Raw genomic sequence first — 20,044 nt, 5'->3', positions numbered from 1 at the left:
GCGGGGTCAGGAGGGTGGGGTGGGGCAGGAGGAGCCCAGCAATGGGGGGAGGCAGGGAGGGATGCGGGGGGAATGGGCCCAGTATGTCCAGTTTGGGGACACCACTGTGGGTGTGATGCCTGGTCCAGTATGGCCAGTATGGGGGCACCACGGTGGGTAATACCTTGTCCAGTATGGGGGCACCATGGTGGGGTGATGCCTGGTCCACTATGGCCAGTATGGGGGGCACCACGGTAGGTAATGCCTTGTCCAGTATGGCTAGTATAGGGTCACCACGGTGGGGTGATGCCTAGTCCAGTATGGCCAGTATGGGGGCACCATGGTGGGTGTGATGCCTTGTCCAATATGGGGGCACCATGGTGGTGTGATGCCTTGTCCAGTATCCCCAGTGTAGGGGCACCACGGTGGGTGTGATGACTCGTCCAGTATGCCCAGTATAGGGGCACCACAGTGGGTGTGATGCCTTTTCCACTATGGGGGGCACCATGATGGGGTGATGGCTAGTCCAGTATGGCCAGTATGGGGCACCATGGTGGGTGTGATGCCTGGTCCAGTATGCCCAGTATGGGGGCACCGCAGTGGGTGTGATGCCTTGTCCAGCTTGGGGAGAGGATGGCGGAGACATGGTGGGAGAGTGAGGCAGGGGCTGAGCGGGTCGGGGTGGGAGGACCTGAGCTGCAGGAGCTCTGGGAGATGGAGGGCGAGGTGGTCCCTGGGCTGGTGGGGTGGGAGGCTGAGGTCGGGGCTGCAGCGGGTGCTGCGGTGCCCGAGTCGGGGACCTTGGACCAGAGCGGGAGGGAAGGTCGCTGATAAGGACAGAGGGGGTGAGGAAAAGGAGACAGAGGACAGATGGAGGGACAGGGGGGTGAAGGCTGCGTGGTTGGGCTGGTAGCTGGTGGAAGAAAAGCGATGGAGAGCAACGAGAACGGTGTAAATTTTGGGAGGGGAGAACCCTGCAGGTTTGGCAGGGACTGGGCACAGACCGAACCAGGCTTTGTAAGGAAAAAAAACCATCCTCTGAACCACGTTTTCAAATGCCATCTGGGAAACGGTCTGTGGAGCGAGTTAGGCGCAAAATGGATGGCAGCCTTCATTTTGGCAGCAGCAGGAGCTGCCGCTCAGGTGGCTGTGGCTGGTGACTTACTTCAGCCATGTTTGAAGTGGAACAGAGTGATTATTTCTTTACTCGCGCTGGAGTCCTTCCCGTTGGAAGGAGATTGCCGTACCCTGACAAGGAAATAGCCTCGGCGTGGTTCCCCGTTACCTGTGTGGCTATTGAAGGACATCAGCAAATGAGTCCAGGATGAGAACAGGCATCAAAATTGTCCCACGTCTCATAGCAAGGCTCGGTCTGTTGGCTGGCAGTGCCACGATGTTATTGTTATCGTATTCGTGTCATGTTTTAAATGGTTGTTCTTTCTGGTTTTTTTGGTTGCTGGGGAAAAAAAAAAAAAAAAGGAAGCTTCTCTTTTGCCCTGTCTTAGTGTGAAAAATAGGAATTATATCTCAAAAGACTTCTAAAGACATTTGCTGGGTGGGATGCTGCTCGCCTTACTAATTGCAGGCAAGTGCAGCTCTGCAATGCTAATGGAGTGTCAGCGGGGCTGTGCTGACCTGCCTTCCCTCCACCTCTCCCTCCTTTGCATTTCCAGATCGTGCTGGGTTACAGTTCCTGCACCAGGAAATGATTGTACAGTTAATGTTGAATAACCGAGGTAATTGTGGGGTTTTCTCCTTACCCAAGAACTGATATGATGAAAGAGAAGTTCAGTAGGGGGGTGTAATGGCACTGGCAGTGGGGAGCATCCTTGTGATTTACATGCGACAAAACCAGCTTTGTGTGTGAAAGTCCACTTGTGTGGCTGTCGTTGTGAGGAAATCACAGCAAAACATACCAATGGGAGGGGAGCCGTGGGGTTGTTAATTAGAGACATGCTAGTTAATAGGTTGCAGCTGGCTGTAGGGAAAGGAGGGAGATCTCCAACGTGAAAATTAGGTTGGACTTAAGATGGAGCTATCCATTAGGTGATAATACTCTTCTGCCTTGCTTGAGGGCAGTGTCTGTGTTCTGTGGAAAATCTAGTTTAAAGTTGGGGATGGAGGTTCTGGTTTGCTGTGGTAAAGTTCAATGCAGAGGGTGGCGTGGGATACTTTTAGGAAAACAGGTGTTCTGGCAGCTTCCAAGACAAGATTTGGATCCAGTCTGGAAGGTCAGCACAGCATGATTGGGGATTTCAACGTAGCCTGGCTTTCCTAAATTATTTTTGTAATAATTGGAAGAAAAATGTGCTTGAGCGAGTGCATCCCTTAATAGGGACAATGTCTGGTGTCAGAGTAAATTACATTTTGAAGTTAAAATGCCCGATGCCACATTAAGGAAGATTCAAGCAAGCCTAAATGAAAGCAAACCGCTTAATGGGCGTACGATCAAAAACGTCCTACTTTAGCTCCCACTTGTCTGCTGCTGGTATGTGGCAAACAAGCTCGGTGACCTTGAGGCTTGTCTTGCTGCCTGTGCTGGCAGATGCCCTGGCAGATGAGCCCTGCTTCCCCAGGAATGAAAGGATTTCAGCCGGCTGCAGTTCAACCTCGTGATCTTTCTTCCTCCATCGTTGTCTGTCTGTACCAGGAATGTGCAGCGAGGACTGTGTCACTGCGGAGATCGGGAAGGTCTGAGTCTGAGGGGCATCAGATGGGATAGATCTGAAATAACCCGACCTGCAACAGTACAATCGACCTCCGAGCTGTGGGCTTTAGTGCATCTCGGGCTGTTAAATGTTTCTTGGTGCACTTCACAGGAACTAAAGCGCTTCATTGCAGGCGCTGTGATTTTCAGTATGCCACAGGCAAAAGGAGAAGAAGTCAAGGACGCTCTTGCTGTCAGAAAGGAGTGAGAAGTGTCCTTGAAAATGTTGTGAAGCAGAGATTGGTTGAAGGTCTTAGCTGTTTTGGAGTATTATGTTGGTGAAGAGGAGCTTGAGAGGATTATTGGCACAGCCAGAAATAATAATACAGAAAAAGCTTTATCAGCTCCGGAGTCAATACAGAAGAATTCCTTTCTGGTAATGAATTATCGGTACCGTTATTAAAATCTACACTTAAAAACTGGACTGGAAATACCCCAGATGAGTAAAGAGGATATTCACATTTACATTAACGTAATTGTGGGATACCAAATGGCTTGCTGTGGGGAGGTTTAAGTGCCAGGCATAAAACCAATGATGACCACATCATAATGAGCAGATGAATATTTTGTTGTAATGAATATTCCTTACGATAAGAGAAATAGGTCAGTGATTCAGTTCCTCAGCTTCTCCCCATTTCCCCTTCCCCCACTGTCTCCTAGCTCTCCTGTGCTGCCACACCGCTCCTCTGCACCTTCCTGAAAACCTGGTTTCCTTGGCAGAGACAAGTTTAGGTTATTTCCCTGGGTAACAAAGCACACTTCTCCTTTCTGTGGCCTGTTTGTTAGTTCTTTGGAAAAAAAAAAAAAAAAAAGAAGCTGCTTTGATGGTTTTGCTAGGCATCAGCCATAATGTTTTACTGTTTGACAAAAAGGGAGGGGAAGTAAGTTGCATAAAGTGATAAAGTGTATTTGTATTGTAGGGTATTCATAGCTAAAATGTATGTATGCATGTGTGGTTTAAAAAAAAGAAAAAAAAAAGAGCACGTCCTCAGCCATTCTGTAGTCCTGTCAACTAATTCCTTTTTAAAAAAAAAAGTTTTAAAGTATCTTCTGTAAGAATCATGGAAAGACATAATGTACACATTGCTTTAAATTCTCAATATACACAGTACCCAAGTAGAGGTACAAATAAAAGACTGTTTTGGCAGCTCCTTTGCAGTACAAAATTTAAGCTTTGATTTTTAAATACCTTTTTATGTTTTGGAATTGTGTATGAAATGTGAATTCTTAGCAGAGCCTATTTTTAGAGATGGGAGGATATGTAGACTTAGTGTCGCTTTATATTAAATGCTGACGAATGTTTTTTTTTCCCAGCTGTAAAATTTTCGTCGTGGTATAACACCATTAAAGTATAACATTGAATGTTTTAGAGTAAGTGTAAGATGCTGTCATACGCTCAACTAAATCTTCTGCAGGCAAATCTTTTTAGCTTCTGGTATAATTGGCTCCTAACTTAAGGCTCAGTCTGAAATACGACTTGAGCTGCTTGTCGTATGAAGAAAATCCACCATGGAGATCTTTAATTATATCGCCTCTTTCATCTTGACATTTCTGCAGCTTTCCAAATAAGTCTGTTTAGTTTTTTTATTTATATCATGTCCAGTTTTATAAAGTAATTTACATAACAAATAATGGCATTATATTTTTCTTGCCCCAAAGAGCTTACAGTCTAACTCTAAAAGGGATTTGAAGATGAAGGGAGGGTGGCAGCGCTCTTGCTGTGGGAGCACATAGTATCCTTGAGCTTTTCTGCATGTGAGGTTATTAGTGCTAGCTGTAAGCCCTTAACTTTGTTTACAGACTGCTCTTTTTGTTTGTTGTTGCATATCCGTAGATTTGCCCACGAGAAGAAGGTTTATTTTCAAGGCTGTATATAAATTGCGTGTATGAAAATGTGTGTATAGAGATGCTTTTTAAAAGCATCTATATGATGAGAAAACAACGTTTTTTCAGGCCAAAAGATGAAGAATTTTTTTCTTGGAAAAATAAATTGCTTTAAGATACTTTATAACTGCTATTGCAATATGTTGCATTAGGGAAGAAAGTGAACATAAGGCTGAGTGGTGCCACAATCTTGCCAGTTCCTTAAGTCACCTTCTTTGTACCCCTGCTACTTTTCATACTGAACACCATAGGATTTGTTTTTTTTATCTTACACAATTTGACAATGGGATTAGTGGCTCTCATGGGGCTAACAAAGTAATATATAGAGTTTCTTTAAGGAAAAAGACTGTAGAAGGTTTTGAATTGAGAACAGTTTAGGCTTTGAGAAGAGGATTTCCTGCCTTTCTTCTAAATGTCTAAATACTCAGGGAGAGACTAAAAATTTCCCGGAAGGTCATAGAATCACAGAACAGTTCGGGTTGGAAGGGACCTTTAAAGATCATCTAGTCCAGCCCCCTGCTCGGGACAGGGACATCTTCCACGAGATCAGGTTGCTCAGAGCCCCGTCCAACTTGACCTTGAATGTTTCCAGGGATGGGACATCTACAGCCTCTCTGGGCAGCCTGGTCCAGTGTTTCACTGCCATCATTGTAAAACATTTCTTCCTTATGTCTAGTCTGAATCTACCTTCTTGTAGCTTAAAACCATTACCCCTTGTCCTGTTGCTACAGGCCTTGCTAAAAGTCTGTCCTCAGCCCCAGGTGCTGGGTGAGAGTCCAGAGGTTTGCACCATGATGCTCTTCCCATGCTCTGCCTACGGGCTCCCAGTAGCAGCGGGGAGGTGGTGAAGAGAGGCAGCGTTTACATTTCCTGCCTTGGCCATTAAAGTTGGCATCTTCTTGCACTGGTTATTTCAGCAGAACCTTCTGACTGAGAAAAATCAGCCTCTGGGCTGCCCAGAAGCTCCTGGATGCCACCAGTTCTCACACTGCTCTAGAACTGCCATCTTCTGCAGCAGCTCTCTTGGAAAAAATGCTTCAGAGGCTTAAAAGGGAGAGATCTTTGGATGGCTTTCAACTGCATTGTAAATGCTGGGAAAAATCAGTGTTTTAAGAGAAATCTCAGTAGCAGATGGTGATGGCGTTCATCCAAGAGAGCTTCCTCCTTCCTCCCTTTGAAGGCATGGATTTTTCTAGTTCTCAGATATGGAAGAGCTGTGGCTGCCCTGCATGTTCGTGTTGGCTGACTCTCTGTAAGTGTAAGAAAAAAAAAACAGTTCTCCATGTCATTGAAATAATTTCCTCCTCTTTCTTTTTTGTGTGCCACACCCCTTTCCTACCAAAATGGGAAAGTTTTTTCCATGCCCCAGACTGAGTGCTCTGTGCAGGTTCTACTCCATAGAAAATCCCTTATGGTATGTTAAAGAAGTACTTAATTTTGAGCTAGCACGCTTCTTCCTTGGATTCTTAACCTGTGGCTGGCATGTATATTATAAGAGATCCATAATTAAGAATCATTTGGTTCAGGTTAATTACTTTAATAGGCTATCTTTTAGAATTTATCCCTGGTGAATTGCTGAAGGTATAGCCAAGCTGTTTGCAGATTGAGAACACCAGCTGCTCCACACAGAAGCTTTCTGCAGCTGGTGCTGCACAGATGTGTGAAGCCAGCTCCAGTTTGACATTCTGTCCTAGTGTGGAGGGTTGGATGGTCGTCTTGGGGCCAGCTGGGCTTCAGGAGGACCAGTGCTGAGTGAAGACTAGTAAACCTTGAGCCCAACCTGGTCGCTTTACACCATGCTCTGCAGGCATCACTCCTGTTTGCCCGTTAGCCATGTGTTCTGGTGTGCTAGACAGTGGATAACTGGCGTGGTTTAACCCCACGCTTGATGTTCTGCTAGTTCAGTAACACCACCTGAATAAAAGGTAAATTTATAGATATTAAAAAAAACGAAAGTCTGGAGCGCACCAAGAATGACCTGGGATGAAGTTTCTAAGGAGCTGCTATCTTTTTTTGTGACTAGGAAAGCTTCCTAAACTGATGGACCAAGTTGGTGATTCTCATGCCCTAAAATCTGGAAGGTTTGGTTCCCTGAATGTAGGATTTTGGTGTGTGAACTTCATGGCCAACTTTAAAATGAGCTAGTGTTATTCTAGTGAACAAATTCTTGTACTAGCAGCTGGGTGTCTACTCTGAAGTGGAAGCCTGTTAGCTTGTGGTGAAGCAGCCCATATGGTGTTTTCAGTTACGTGGCTTCAGCAGGGCACCGTGCCTTTGTTTCTGGATGCTTTTCTGCTGCACCCCAATGAGGGCACCTCCAAGACCCCACCCTGTGCTCGCTCTCTCCGCTTTTACCCTTGCGTAGCCTGGAAAAGTGAGGCTGGGGAGAGGATCACTGTCCCTAAATACAAGGATAGCTTTAAAAAAAAAAGAAAAAAAAAAGTGCAGGCTTCATAATGCAAAAGAAAAATTTGCATGTCCTGACAGGAACAAATATATTCCAGAAATCCAAAGGAGGTTTCCCAGCACCAGGACATGAGCTTTTTGGAACCAATCCCTTTGTCTGAGCAGAGATAACAAAGCAGCCAAGTGCTTTTAAGAGTGGGAAATTTTTGAAGAGGGAGCCCAAGATGTTAGTGACCACAACGGACAGGAGAAGAGTTGGCTGAGTAATGTGTGAAGCCTCTTCCTGTTCCTTTTCTGCTGTAGAGCTTGCTAGTTTTGCACAGAGTTTAAGTAGGACTGAAAAGCACAGTGCATGTGGGGAAGCTGGTTTTAGTGATTCTGTGCATTAATGGGGTATTTAAATAGAATGGTGTTCACCAGTTCCAGTCCCTGGAGGGACTGGAGCAGCAGTAGAAGGCTCTGGTTTGGCTGCCAATGCCCTCTTTCTACCTGTGTGATGTTGAGGGTGTTTGTACTGTTGTTCCTCTCAATAGGTAGTCGATAAATCCGGGACTTTGATTTGAAGAAAGACAAAATGCTTTAAGGGGGTCCTGTTCTGACTTCTGGATGTATGTGACAAATTGGAGATGACTTTATTGTTGCATCAGGTGGGTTGGTGTGCAGGATTTTAGGTTTAAGGTGTCGGGATGAGCAGGTGAGTGAAGCAAGCAGACACTTGGTGTTTGCTGCCCTGATGCCTGCCATGCAGAAGTAGGGTGTCCATCTCCCTGTTGGAGTGGTCATGGTCTTTGTTGTGTCTGTTTGCCACTTCAGCTGCTGTTGCCACACTCCTCCACGACAAGGCCCCTTCTTTCAGGGGTACAAACCCCCTGCAGTTTGCCCTTCCTTTCCCTTCATTTATGCTCTTGTGTCTTGGACTCCCCATTCCATGAGGGTGCTCTTCCCGGTGCGGTGTCCCCAGGGATGTGGTTCTGCTGACGTTGTGTGATGAGACCCAGGCAGCCAGCATTCCTATCTTGAGAAGTAACTTAGTTATTTAATTTAGCTATATTAAGATTTTCATGAGGGAGTCTTGAAGAAAGGTACATATGCTAAACTTTTCCCCAAGTAAGGCACTTGATAGACTTTCTGTCCTGAAATGCTGATAGATTGTAATTCTGGAGTACAGAATGAGAAATTGTGATGAAAGAAGTCCTTGAATTGCTCCTGCTTTCTCTCTCCGTTGGACTGTGATTCAAATTTCTCTCTCATTCATGAAGAGTTATTTTTATATCTGTTCTTGTTTGAAGTAAATGCATTAGAAATAGAGGATGATTGAGATGTGGATGTGCCTCCTAAAATAGAGCTTGCATCTTCTTTCAAGATTTCTTTTGCTGGTGGTTGGGGTGGCCTCTATGTAAATATATAAAAATAACTCAGTGATTTAAAAATAACATGGATAACTGATGGCTGTAGCAGCTCCTGGGGAACTGTGATGCTCTAAAAGGGCTGTTTTATCTCTGCTCTGTACAGCAACCAAGTTAACCCGCTGAGGAGAGAATACATCCTCTTCAAACACGTGCTTGCCCGTCGGGTTTGTGGCTTTTCAAAGATGGTTTGGTCTGGGAGCAAGCTCCCCTTGTGCCTCTGGGTTGTTTTCTTTGCTGTTCAGCTTTCTTAAGTGCCGCCTCTGGGTATTTAGGTATGGCTTTCTGAGGGCACAGTGCTCCTGCAGCTCCAGTGGCAGGGTCTCAGCCTGCATCTGCTGGGATGAAGGGACAAGGAACATGCCCTCGCTTGGGCAGTTCTGCCTTCGGGGGGTGGCTGCTGCTTCCCTGACTCTTACCGGAGGGACGCTTGCTTCCAAATGGCCCTAGGAAGGAGGGCTTCTTCGTGTTGCATGCTTATCTATCCGCAGATAAGCAAACACATTTTGCAAAAATAACAGTAGCATGTTATCGTTCCTGTCTCCAACACGTAAGAATTTTGCTAAAACCTGAAATCCTTCTTTCCAGAGGAACATTAGTAACATCTATGCTGCATTCGGGTTTGTTTTCTAAAAATTCCTTTTTTTCCTTTTGGAAAAAATGCAAGGGCTTAATCCTGCTGCCGTAAGCCATAACATGTGGCTGCATTTTTCTCTTTGCTCTGGAGCCCGTGTATCTTGTTAGCTCTAGCCTATCCTTTAGCTCATTAATAGTAATATTAATCTGTTCCAGCTCTCAGCCCTAATCGCAGATTCCATCTGATCAGGGTTTTCTCTTGATCTTTTCCAAGAAGCTCATTATCTAATACAGCTGTAAATGTTGCTGGGCCTGACACTAATGCATATTTTGTACCATGGGGGAATTTGACTAATAAAATAATCCAATTAGACATTTGTTTTTGTCTCCCTGGGGCATCTTAGATTACTTGTCTACCTCAGTTATGTGTTGTAATTAGTTAACGTTTGTACATCCCTTTGATGTAAAAGCACTGGTATTATCCTTGGCTCTGGCTCTGGATCAGAACTTTATAATATAAAGGGATAGCTGGGGATTAAAGTTGCAGCAGTATCTAGCGGGTGTAGGGATGCTGTCAGACCAGTGCTGTGTGTATCTCCAGTGCTGCATGGTGGTGGTGGTGTAAGTATGTTGAGGATTGCATATCAAATGTTGGGAGCTCCTCAACACGAGGTATCTCAAAACAGGAGTTAAGTCCATGTACAGAGGAGTCTCAGCCACACTTGTCAAAGACAGATGAGACTGCTAATATTTTCTCGTGTGTTTTCCACATTCGAAGTGGATAGATCTAACGGGCCTGTGTTTTGGGAGTCCCTAGAGAATTATGTGAATTAATTCAATTTATAAGTATTTTGCTGGTGGTATGACAGTATCATACTCTGTTCCTTTTTCTCTTTTTTTTTTTCTCCTCTCTTTAGTCTTTCCTTGGTTTGGCTTGGATATTGGAGGGACCTTGGTCAAACTTGTTTATTTTGAACCAAAGGACATCACTGCTGAAGAAGAGGAGGAAGAAGTGGAAAATCTCAAAAGCATCCGCAAATACCTGACATCAAATGTAGCCTATGGATCCACAGGCATTCGGGATGTGCACCTTGAACTAAAGGACCTTACCCTGTGTGGACGTAAAGGCAATCTGCACTTTATACGCTTTCCTACTCATGACATGCCTGCTTTTATTCAAATGGGAAGCGAAAAACACTTCTCAAGCCTCCATACTACCTTATGTGCCACGGGAGGTGGAGCGTACAAATTTGAGCAGGACTTTCTCACAGTATGCATTTTTGGCTTCTATACGATTAGGATCTGGTAGTGAAATTTTCTTAAAGCTGAAAACTAGAAAACTTTCTCTGCAGACTCTAAAACTTCTCTAAATATTAGTTTTGGAAGAGTGTACCTAACTCAAATTAAACTTGGTTCAGGAAACAGCATGTGCAGTCAAGTTTGCATCTCCAAATTAGGATACTTTCTTTCCTGAAAGTGCATGTAACATTCCTGTAACTCTAAAATTATTCTCTAACTTCCATGGCGTGTGCTCTTACAAGACTTTCTCTGTCTTAATAATCTGTGATCATGCTGATGTCAGTCTTGTGGGTTTTTTTCTCATTGCTGTCTTCTCACATGCTTCATACTTGTTTTATTGTTCCTTTGCTCATGTGGTTTCATTTCTGACACACATGTGAGTGAGCTGATTGAGGTTCAGTCAAATTTGGTGGTGAATTAGCTGAAAGGTTAGTAGTTGGAGTTTGACATCATCATGTGGCTTCATTATAAGTTTGATTCTTGTTCATAGGTGAGAAACATGTGTGATAAATACTTTTGTTTAACCAGGGCTTGAAAAAAATGCACCAAACAAAGAGGTTTTTTGCACAGTTGAGGCAGTGACACGAGGGTAAAACAATTTCATAACTTCCTCTGCTTTCTGGGTGGTTTTTTGGCTGGGTTTGTTTTTTTTTTTTTTGTTTGTTCTGGTTGGTTGGTTGTTTTTTTTCTTTTTTTTTTCCCAACAGTTAAGTCCCTTCTCATTTTCCTTTGTTTGCCTGCTAATGCCTCAGAGTCAGGGCCTAAATCAGGCCATTGGAAGTTGATGGGATTCTCTTGGCGTCCATCTGTGGATCCATTTGTTTGTTTCCCCCCTCTTCCATGTCTGCACACTTTAGGGCCAGGGTAGTTAGCAGCCCACGTGTGAGGAGAAAGATGGAGCCCTCCTGTGACCGGTACTTCTCTCAGCCACCACAGGGAGTAATGGAGACAGCCGAATTTAGCTGGCAGTAAATGCATTTTTCTAGCCCTGAGCATAAACACTTCAGATCCCTAGCTGCTTCTTGAATATTCTTCTTTTTCTTTTTTTCCTTTTTTTCCGCCAGATGGGTGACCTTCAGCTTTGTAAGCTCGATGAACTCGATTGCCTTATTAAAGGAGTTTTGTACATTGATTCAGTTGGATTCAATGGACATTCAGAGTGCTACTATTTTGAAAACCCGACGGATGCTGAAAGATGTCAGAAGCTCCCATTCAACTTGGAGAATCCGTATCCTCTCCTTTTGGTGAACATTGGCTCAGGGGTCAGCATTTTGGCTGTGTATTCAAAAGAAAACTATAAACGGGTAACGGGTACCAGGTGAGTGCTGTGAAGAGGGTAAATTCACTTTGAGTTTTGTTTTAGAATCTGGAATGTATTTCTTCATTGTAGATGACATTTCCAGGGACAAGCTGGTGAGTGGAATGACTGAGCTTCTGCTTTTACTGCAGTCCCTCATCTCTGCCAACAAGGATCCTTCCTGGAAGAGAAAATCTGAATTTCATGTTTTGGTTTCCCTACTGCAACCAGTCTCTCTAAGTCCTACAGCAGGGCAACTGAAAAAAACAGCTCCTAAACTGTTTTGTTTGCCATTGGCAAGATCCCATAGTTTGGGATTATCCCAAATACATTCATCGTGATCTTGTTAACAACTGTTAGCTTTGATCCTAGCAGTAGATATTTGCATCCTGACTTCCGAAAGTCACCTTATTTTGGTGGAAAGGATGCTGGCATGGCACTAATTCCCCAGACAGTTGCTGGGCTGCTGCAGCAGCCCACATCTTCTTGAAAATGTGACTCCTGTTGCCAGGCAAAGCCAAAGAGCTCTGTGGCTTTAAGCTTTCTTGAATTTCCTGAAAGTTAGCAATAATAATAAACTCCCCCCCACCAGTATAGATCTTACTTTTATCTTACTCTTATTATACATCGTTATTGGCATACGTGCACAGTGAAGTGAATGGGGATGTAGTTTTTTCCTTTAAGTTTTGAATATCTGTGCCCTAATGCTTCAGTTATCCTTTGGGACTAGTATTTATTTTAAGATTGACTTCTCTGAGTGTTGGGAGGAAAGATACTGTAAAATAAGAAAATTAAGTTGTCATTTAGAAACATGCCCTCTGCAGAAGGCTGTGAGGGCATGGGATTCCTTACAGGCTGTAAGTTATTTGAAAGTAAGAGATTTAAAGAAAATTGCTGCTCTTCCAAGATTGCTTCTAAAGAGGCAGAGAAAGAAAAAGGCCTGTTCTAGGGAAAGCTCGGATCATTCAGCTGTGCTCAGTTAGCTCAGGCTGCTCTGTTCCTTCAGCTGCTTCTCTTTTCAGTGACAGCAAAGTGGGTGACTTTCATTTTGCTTTATGTTGCAGCCTTGGAGGGGGAACCTTTTTTGGTCTCTGCTGCCTTCTTACCGGTTGCTCCACCTTTGAAGAGGCCCTAGAGATGGCCTCCCATGGAGACAGTACCAAAGTGGACAAACTAGTGCGGGACATTTACGGAGGAGACTACGAGCGATTTGGATTGCCAGGCTGGGCTGTAGCTTCCAGGTAATGACTTGACTGATCTTTATTTTCATGGGAGAGTCTGCAAGGGTGAAAAACTGGATTTACGTCTCTTAGGAGAGATACCATTCCTTCTGCTGTTCTGTTCTACCAGATCTAAATTACTGCTTTTTCAAGTTAGAAATAAATACTTGAAGACTAATCACTTCAGTTAAATTAGCAGTTCCCATTTTCTCCTGGAATTCTGATGCAAATGAACTTCTAACTCGAAAACTGTCTTTACAGCTTTGGAAACATGATGAGCAAGGAGAAGCGGGAATCTGTCAGCAAAGAGGACCTCGCGAAGGCTACTTTAATAACCATCACCAATAACATTGGCTCCATAGCACGGATGTGTGCACTTAATGAGGTATTAAGGGGAAATCTGTTTCATAGCTTCCTGTCTGAAGCATTGCAGAATCTCTCCTTCCCTGCATACGCTTCTGTAGACGCGTGTTCATGCTCCTCTTTTTGGACATTCAGTAAGTTGTAATCGGCTCGTTTCGGATTCTTCACTAAATTTTGTCCTTGCTCATCTGTGTAGTTTGAGCCAGATCATTGTGCTGTGAACTGAAGAGCTGTGAATGAATTAGAGGTTGGCTCTTGGTCTTATTAGGTCCTGTGCTTGGTCAGGAGTCGAACAGCTTCTCTGTGGTGGTTTGAGGAACAGAAGGTGTGCGATCAACTACAGCTCTTGGGACTGCTGAGAGAGAAGGAAAGGTGGGGTGGATGGGCAGGGAGGCTGGATACCTTTCTTGTGTTGTTTTTACGAGTTGCTCTTGATTTCTTGGCCAGACCCCACCACCTCCACAGCCGTTCCAGTATCTTTGTGCTTTCAGCTTCTTTACAGTGCTGCCTTGTTGCATTCATGTCAAGCAGCATTGTACAGGGCTATGAAAGAGCAGAGACATGCTCTCCACTCCACTCCGAGCCCGTTGCTCTGGGATGAGCTAACGGGGTGAAGCATCCTCCTGACTCCTGTTGCTCTTGGCAGATGTTCCCTATTTACCTTCATTTACTGCTGAAACATAGCAAGATATATGATAAACAGGCCTGCCCACCATACCGAGTGGGTCCTCACTCTAGAGGACACAGCGAAATGCAGAGAGGATGCTGAATAGTTAGGGGAAAGTGCTAATGAATGTGGGGATGGAAGGAAATCTGTAGAAGGATGAAAGTGAAGGAGCAGGTAGGACTTGATCCTGATTCCTTGGTAAGAGGAGGAACTGAAAATTGTTTTCTTGTTGGGGAACGAGAAAGCTTCAGAGTTCATCACTTGGCTCAGGAGAACTGTTTTGGGATTGAAAAGTTTGGCTGGAAGTCTAATATCCAAAATAGCACTACTTGGTTGGTCTTTTCCTTTCTTTCAGAATTGTGTTGGCTGTTGGTTTCTAAATCTTTTTTTTCTTCTTTTTTTTTTTTTTTTTTTTTCCAGATTAACAGTAGAGAGCCATTTAGCATTTTTAATAATGAGTCAAAGGCCAGAGTTGGGGGCGTAGAGAGAGGAGATGGCACTTGATGATCAGAGTTCCTAGCCAGTATAAGAATCTCACAGCAGAAAATCAGCCGTTCTATTCAAATTCCACAGCTGGAAAGGCTGTAGTTACACCTCTGCATTTCTGGGTACTCCGGTAGAATCTGAAAAAGAGTCTGTTTTAACATGACCTGGCTGGTACTGCTTTCTGATAGAGTTGTGGATTCTGTAGATCCTGCCTGACACTTGCAGCATTCACTTGGTTCTTTTTGTGTGTGTGTTTGGTTGTAGCCTCTGAGCCTGAGGGACCATCTCAACGCACCCCTTTTGATCTCACCTTGCTCTTCTGAACTGTCTCTTGCTGCTGCCAGACCCCAGCCTGACTCAGTGTCATCTCTTGCTTGCAGATCAGCTCTTTTGGGTCCAGTTTTATAGTTCTAAATTCAGAAAGCTGCAAGTGCATACTAACTCTTCTCCCTGGAGCCCCCATCCCCACTCACCAAGGCAGTTACGCTCTTTAGCTGCCAGAACAGCTATTTGGGGTGATGCAGTTTCTCAGGATCTGGTTGCTTTAAGGTGGACGGGTGATTTCCCTCTGCTTTCAGCTGGTTGGTTTTCATCAACTCTCACTAGAAAGTGTACTTGAAAAGCTGCGTATGGCATTCTTTCTTCTTACCCTACGCTGGAGGTTTCATTGTTGCAAACAGAAAATGGAATTCAGCCTTAATGTTCCTTTTGTTTTTCCTTAATACTTGCAGAACATTAATCGAGTGGTGTTTGTTGGCAATTTCCTTCGGATCAATACAATCTCAATGAGGCTTCTGGCATATGCGTTGGACTACTGGTCAAAGGGACAGTTAAAAGCACTTTTCTTGGAACATGAGGTGAAATTACTTTTAAAATGTATCTTCTCGTGCCAATCCTTTGTGAAACAGCTGTATGGGGTCTAGGGGTTGATGATGCATGCTCTGCAGCAGGTTCCCAGTGCTTTGTTACTGCAGCCACAGTTACCACCATTCCCAGTGCAGGGTCAGAAAACACAGGTATATTATTCCAGTAGCTAATATCAGAATTGTTTACTACCAATTTCATCTTGCTTGTGAACTTTCTTCTAAGCCTATTGACAGTATAGATGATTTTGTGCATCTCTGCTTTGCAATACAGTGATTATAGTAAGAATCTATTTTGTGACGTACCTACCTATAGTTATTTCTTTCCACTCTCCTTTATAAGTTGTTAAAATTACACCATATGTGTAATATTACTGTTCTTGTGTTGGGTGCATGCCCATGTTTGGGTTTTTAATTCCTGTCTGTTTGCTCTGCAGGGTTATTTTGGTGCAGTCGGTGCTCTTCTGGAACTCCTGGATTCAGCCTGACTCCGTGCAGATCCTGGACGTTGCATCTATGAAGTCAGGGGCGCTTCCTGGGTCACCTTTTGCTTCAAAGCGTCTGTTGAGTGACTGTTAAACTAATTGTGCGTGAACTAATGAGAAAAGGAAAGGACTGTTGCGTTTCTGTCTGTAAAGAGTTGAAACCAATCGTCAGTTACAGCACAGGTTTGTTCAGAAGGAGTGTATCTGCAAATACGCCGAGGGAAGGTGGTGGTTGTGTCTGGAACATCTGTAGGGCATTTAGTCATTGACACCAAATAGCCCTTTTTTGTGTAGTTTTCTACATATGTTTAAAGGTGGTGACGTGGCAGAGGACTTGCACTCTGTTCCCTCCATCAAGGTTCCCCCGAGTGCTGCAGTGCCTACCCACTTCACAGGGTTCAGCTGCAGCGTCTTACGTTCCTCAGAGGAAGGGCACGGCGTTCACACTCTGCTCTTAGCTCTCTGTAAAGGGGAAGGAACCTCAGCACAGCCCTGGCACGTGGCAACCGTATGGCCCACCTCTGTCCCCTCTGACCCACGCAGTGGCCTCTCAGACACCGTTGTGCTATCCGTGAGGCTTTATTCCTGTTAGTGCAGGTTCTTACCTTTGTACGCAGGTTACTAGAGACAACAGGCACAAATCCCGTGTCTCGGGCACCCCAGATCTGCTCAGGTTGATCCCCGTTTCAACCTGTACCACTTCTATGCAGACCACAGTAACCTTTTGGTGTCTGCCACGGTGCTGGCACAGCGTGAGGAGTGTCTGTCAGCCTCGGACCTTGAGAGCTGCTAAAAGCAAATTTGAAGATGGAAATAGTGGTTGTTGGGTTTTTTTGTTTGGTGTTTCTTTTCTCTGTTGTAAAACTTGGCTGCATATAACAATACCAAAGAGATTACTTTTTCTTTCAGTCACACGCTCTGGATTTTCTCTGTAATATGTTTCATTTTATGTTTATTAATCGCTGAACTAGTCGTTTCTGGGGGAAACCTCTCCTTCCCCTGTGCATGCTGTACCTTCCCTGTTTTCTCTGTGCATGCGCTCTCGCGTACAGCCTGCGAGCTGGGTGGCTGTGGGTTGGGACCCCTAAAGGTCTCAGGGTGTGGATTTAGAAATGGCTTATCATGCACTGAGTGAGCGCTGTCTCAACGCAGCAGAGATGCTGGTGGTGGGACAGGGGTTTGAAAAAGAGAAGCAGCGTGCCCATGGTGTGTGCTCTGCCCTTCCTTCCTCCTGGCTCTGCTTTGCCCTGCTCTTCGCAGAAACTCTGAAATTCTTCCCAGCCTCGGATCTTGCGTTACGGAAGGAACAGGATCTTCAGTGAGACGTCTCTTTGAAGGTCACAGTGTCTCTTCAGATGAGTTGTTTTGAACTCTCTGACCCTGATGGGGGGTCACTGCTCAGCCCGCGCCGCTTTGGCAGCAGGAATGAGCAGTGAAATCATGTCCAGCTCTACCCGTTGCTGCAGCCCAAGATCCAAGTACTCACACAGTGCTCCACAGCTGGCTGGGTTCATTGCGTGGTACCTGCCTCTCTTTTGGGCCTGAAACGGGAAAGAAACTATGAATTTGGAAGATGTACTCTTTGCTAGCTTAGATCCTGCGTGATATTTTTCTTGAAGCCTGCCCGGTCAGCTCAGCCGGGTGAGCGTTCCAGGCAGCAGAGCCAGCGTAAAGCAAGGCATTTTCTAAACTTCGGTGTGGGCCTGGAACTTGCTGAATGTATCCAGGAATTTGGCAACCGCAAAAAAATACGGTGGGGGGAGGGAGAGTGGTATGCGCCTGTCCTGCTTTGAGGTCAAGCAGAACTAATTTTCTGTTCTGAAAGGTAATCTTTGCTGCGTGCTGTCTGCAGAAGACAATCTGTGTGCTTTTCCTGTGGTTCAGTGCAGGGTTGGTGTCCCGCTCTGCTTGCAATATAACATCTTGCTTTTAGAGGTGAAGGGCGTGAGCAGGATGATACAGAGTCACAGTGTGGTTTGAGTCAGAAAGGACCTTCAAAGATCATCTAGTTCAACCCCTTGCCCAGGACAGGGACATCTTCCACTAGATCAGGTTGCTCAGAGCCCCGTCCAACCTGACCTTGAATGTTGCCAGGGATGGGGCATCCACACCTTCTCTGCTTGACCTGTTGGGATATGTTGCATCTGAGACCTTACTTATTCTTTGTTTCTTGTGAAATTGCACAAAAGGTACCCCAAGCAGGTGTATTGAAAGCAACTCCACTTTTGAATTGCTGGTTGTAGGTTTTCTAGACTTAACTCTTCCTCTGCCATGTAAAATGTAATACACAGCACGTCACGGGCTGCCACCTCAGCAGGTCACCCACCCTCACAGTCAAAATTCAAGCCCTGGTTTGACTCATGGGAAAGAAAGAGAAATGCACTTTGGCTTTTTGAAATCTTGTGCCCAGGACCTGTGTCCCTCCTTGGTGTGATACCCCAGGGATGCACTGGGCTGGTGTGGGCTTGGCAGCTTGAATTAGTCACGGGATTTTACACGGACCCCGGTGGTGTGGGGAGGGTGCATATACACCTCCTCTGAATCCTCCTCCTGCACAGAAGAGGGGCTAATATTTTTTAATAGCAGTAGCTGTTGGGAGCTGCAGGCTGGCAGAAGGAAGCTGTAGGGTGAGGTGATGCTGTGAGGGAGGGTGAGAAGCCCCCACAGCTGCTCTGGGGCAATCCCTGCCCTGCGGTGCTGCAGGAGGTCCCAGGCTGGTGGCCCCAGGAGCAGCGTCCCGCGCGTTCCCTGCTGTTTGTTCCGTGCACTTGTGTGTGTCATGCCTTCTTCTGTGGGTTTTGAGTAGATCCTGTGTGGTCTGATGTCCGACACCAAAGTCCCTGATGTATTGTGTGTATTTTTTTGTAAATTGTTTTTTTTTTCTTCTTCTTCTTCTTGTAATAAAATATTACAGTTATTTTTTATATACTTGAAACTCTTCTCTTGTTTGCTTTTTGACTCACTCTTGCAAGCTACAGAGCCCAGGGGTGAAGGTTGATCTGAACAGACATTGAGAACATGCCAGTGAAATGGGTGTAAATGTGTCCTTCACCTTTCAGTTGATTTTAGAAGCTCATTAACAATAACTGTCAGCAATCCTTAATTACTTTTCACTCCCTGCATGTGTTCTGCTCGCTGGAAATGGCATGGCAAAGCACGTTAATGGAGGGGAAAAAAAATAATCAATATTCGGCTGTTGCTTGTGGTGAGAGAATCCCTTCTAGGTGCTCGGCTGCTGCTTGAGCAATGCAGTGGGCAGTTCTTAACCAGGTGCCTGAAAAATGGGCTTCCAAGCCCAGTTTGACCAAAACCCGGACGCCGAGGGGGGTTTCTAGCGTCGTTCTGGGGCAAATTGCAGCTTTGTAGGGTTTGATGAAAGGCTGTGGTAGATGATGATTGGTGCTTTGGAGGCCCTTTGACCTTTGGAGGCCCTTTGGCCATCAATGGATGATATGGGTTGGAAGTCAAATCAAGGATCTCTCCAGAGCAGGAACTGTGGGGTGGAAGTAACAAAAATAAGTCTTTTATTCCTCTTGGTGCTGGATCCAGACTGTGGCTTGGCCAGACCCTCTGCTGCTTTGTCCCACCAGCGGGAATCTTCACCCAACCAGCTCTTCATGACCATGACTGTCTGGAGCTTCCAGCGGATGACTAGGAGGGTAGCAAGAAGGTCCCTCCTTGTGTTTCCTTCTGGAGAAGGTGAAGCAGAACATCTCCAGGTGGGACCTGTCCCCAGCTCCTGGCTCTGGGGGTGCAGCCAGCACTAGAGGGCAGCAGCCCTCCGTGCTGGGCAGGGACGGCACAGCAGGACGGGACAGCAGGACAGGGCAAGGTGGGAGCCCTGTTTGCTCCACACCAAGTTTCTTCAGGGATCGCAACCTGGGATGGCCTCAGCTGAGCAATGCAAATGGGGACAGGCAGCGGTGAAGAGCGAAGACTTGAGGAAAAGGGGATTTTCCACCCATCTGGTGGTGCCTGAAGGAAGAGCAGGGGTGAAACAAGGCGAGCAGGAGATAGGGCTTTGAGCTGGACCCCAGGAAATCTCGTAGCATGGAGGCTGGAGGGGCTGAACTCCTCCACCTCCCATGGCCGGTGGGAGGTTGGCCATAGCCCAGGTGGGCTTCACTGCCTGCCCCGGGTGGGAGCTCCTGCCCATGGGCCAAGATCTGGGCTGGAAGGTGGTTCAGAGGAGGGAGAAACCTCCTCTTCCTGCATCGGGGACCTGCAAAATCCTCCTCGGCCAGGGATTTCCAGGGCGGTGGGGCAAGGAGCCGGCCCTGATGGGGAGGATTTCCCCGATCTACGGGCTGGGCTCTGCTCCGGGGAGACAGGGACAATGGGAAACACACCCCCCCCAGCCCATTTTCCAGGCTCTCCTCCAGGAAAGGGCTGAGGCCAGACACAGC

General features: G+C 45.8%; 1 protein-coding gene across 2 annotated transcripts; it reads left to right on the top strand.

Annotated features, from left to right (window-relative positions):
* The first annotated feature begins 9,879 nt into the window (after positions 1-9,879).
* Positions 9,880-18,573, top strand: PANK2 (pantothenate kinase 2). Of its 2 annotated transcripts, none has more exons than XM_014935989.1 (6): positions 9,880-10,228; positions 11,322-11,575; positions 12,619-12,795; positions 13,036-13,159; positions 15,022-15,147; positions 15,591-18,573. In XM_014935989.1, exons 1-6 carry the CDS (start codon positions 10,121-10,123, stop codon positions 15,639-15,641), a joined length of 840 nt encoding a protein of 279 aa, XP_014791475.1. In that variant the 5' UTR covers positions 9,880-10,120; the 3' UTR covers positions 15,642-18,573. The 2 variants fall into 2 exon arrangements, with proteins under 2 accessions (XP_014791475.1, XP_014791476.1); XM_014935990.1 differs by having other exon boundaries at positions 9,933-10,085.
* Positions 18,574-20,044: the final 1,471 nt, after the last annotated feature.

This window comes from Calidris pugnax, unplaced genomic scaffold (genome assembly GCF_001431845.1).
Source record: "Calidris pugnax isolate Ruff unplaced genomic scaffold, ASM143184v1 scaffold14, whole genome shotgun sequence".
NCBI classification, from domain to species: Eukaryota; Metazoa; Chordata; class Aves; order Charadriiformes; family Scolopacidae; genus Calidris; species Calidris pugnax.
This window is presented reverse-complemented; position numbering and strand designations above follow the sequence as displayed.

Excerpts from the sequence above, each read along its gene's own strand:
- PANK2 (XM_014935989.1), top strand. The coding sequence starts at position 10,121 with ATGCCTGCTTTTATTCAAATGGGAAGCGAAAAACACTTCTCAAGCCTC. Across the intron at positions 11,576-12,618 it reads AAACGGGTAACGGGTACCAG|CCTTGGAGGGGGAACCTTTT; the intron begins GTGAGTGCTGTG and ends TTTATGTTGCAG. Across the intron at positions 15,148-15,590 it reads CACTTTTCTTGGAACATGAG|GGTTATTTTGGTGCAGTCGG; the intron begins GTGAAATTACTT and ends TTTGCTCTGCAG.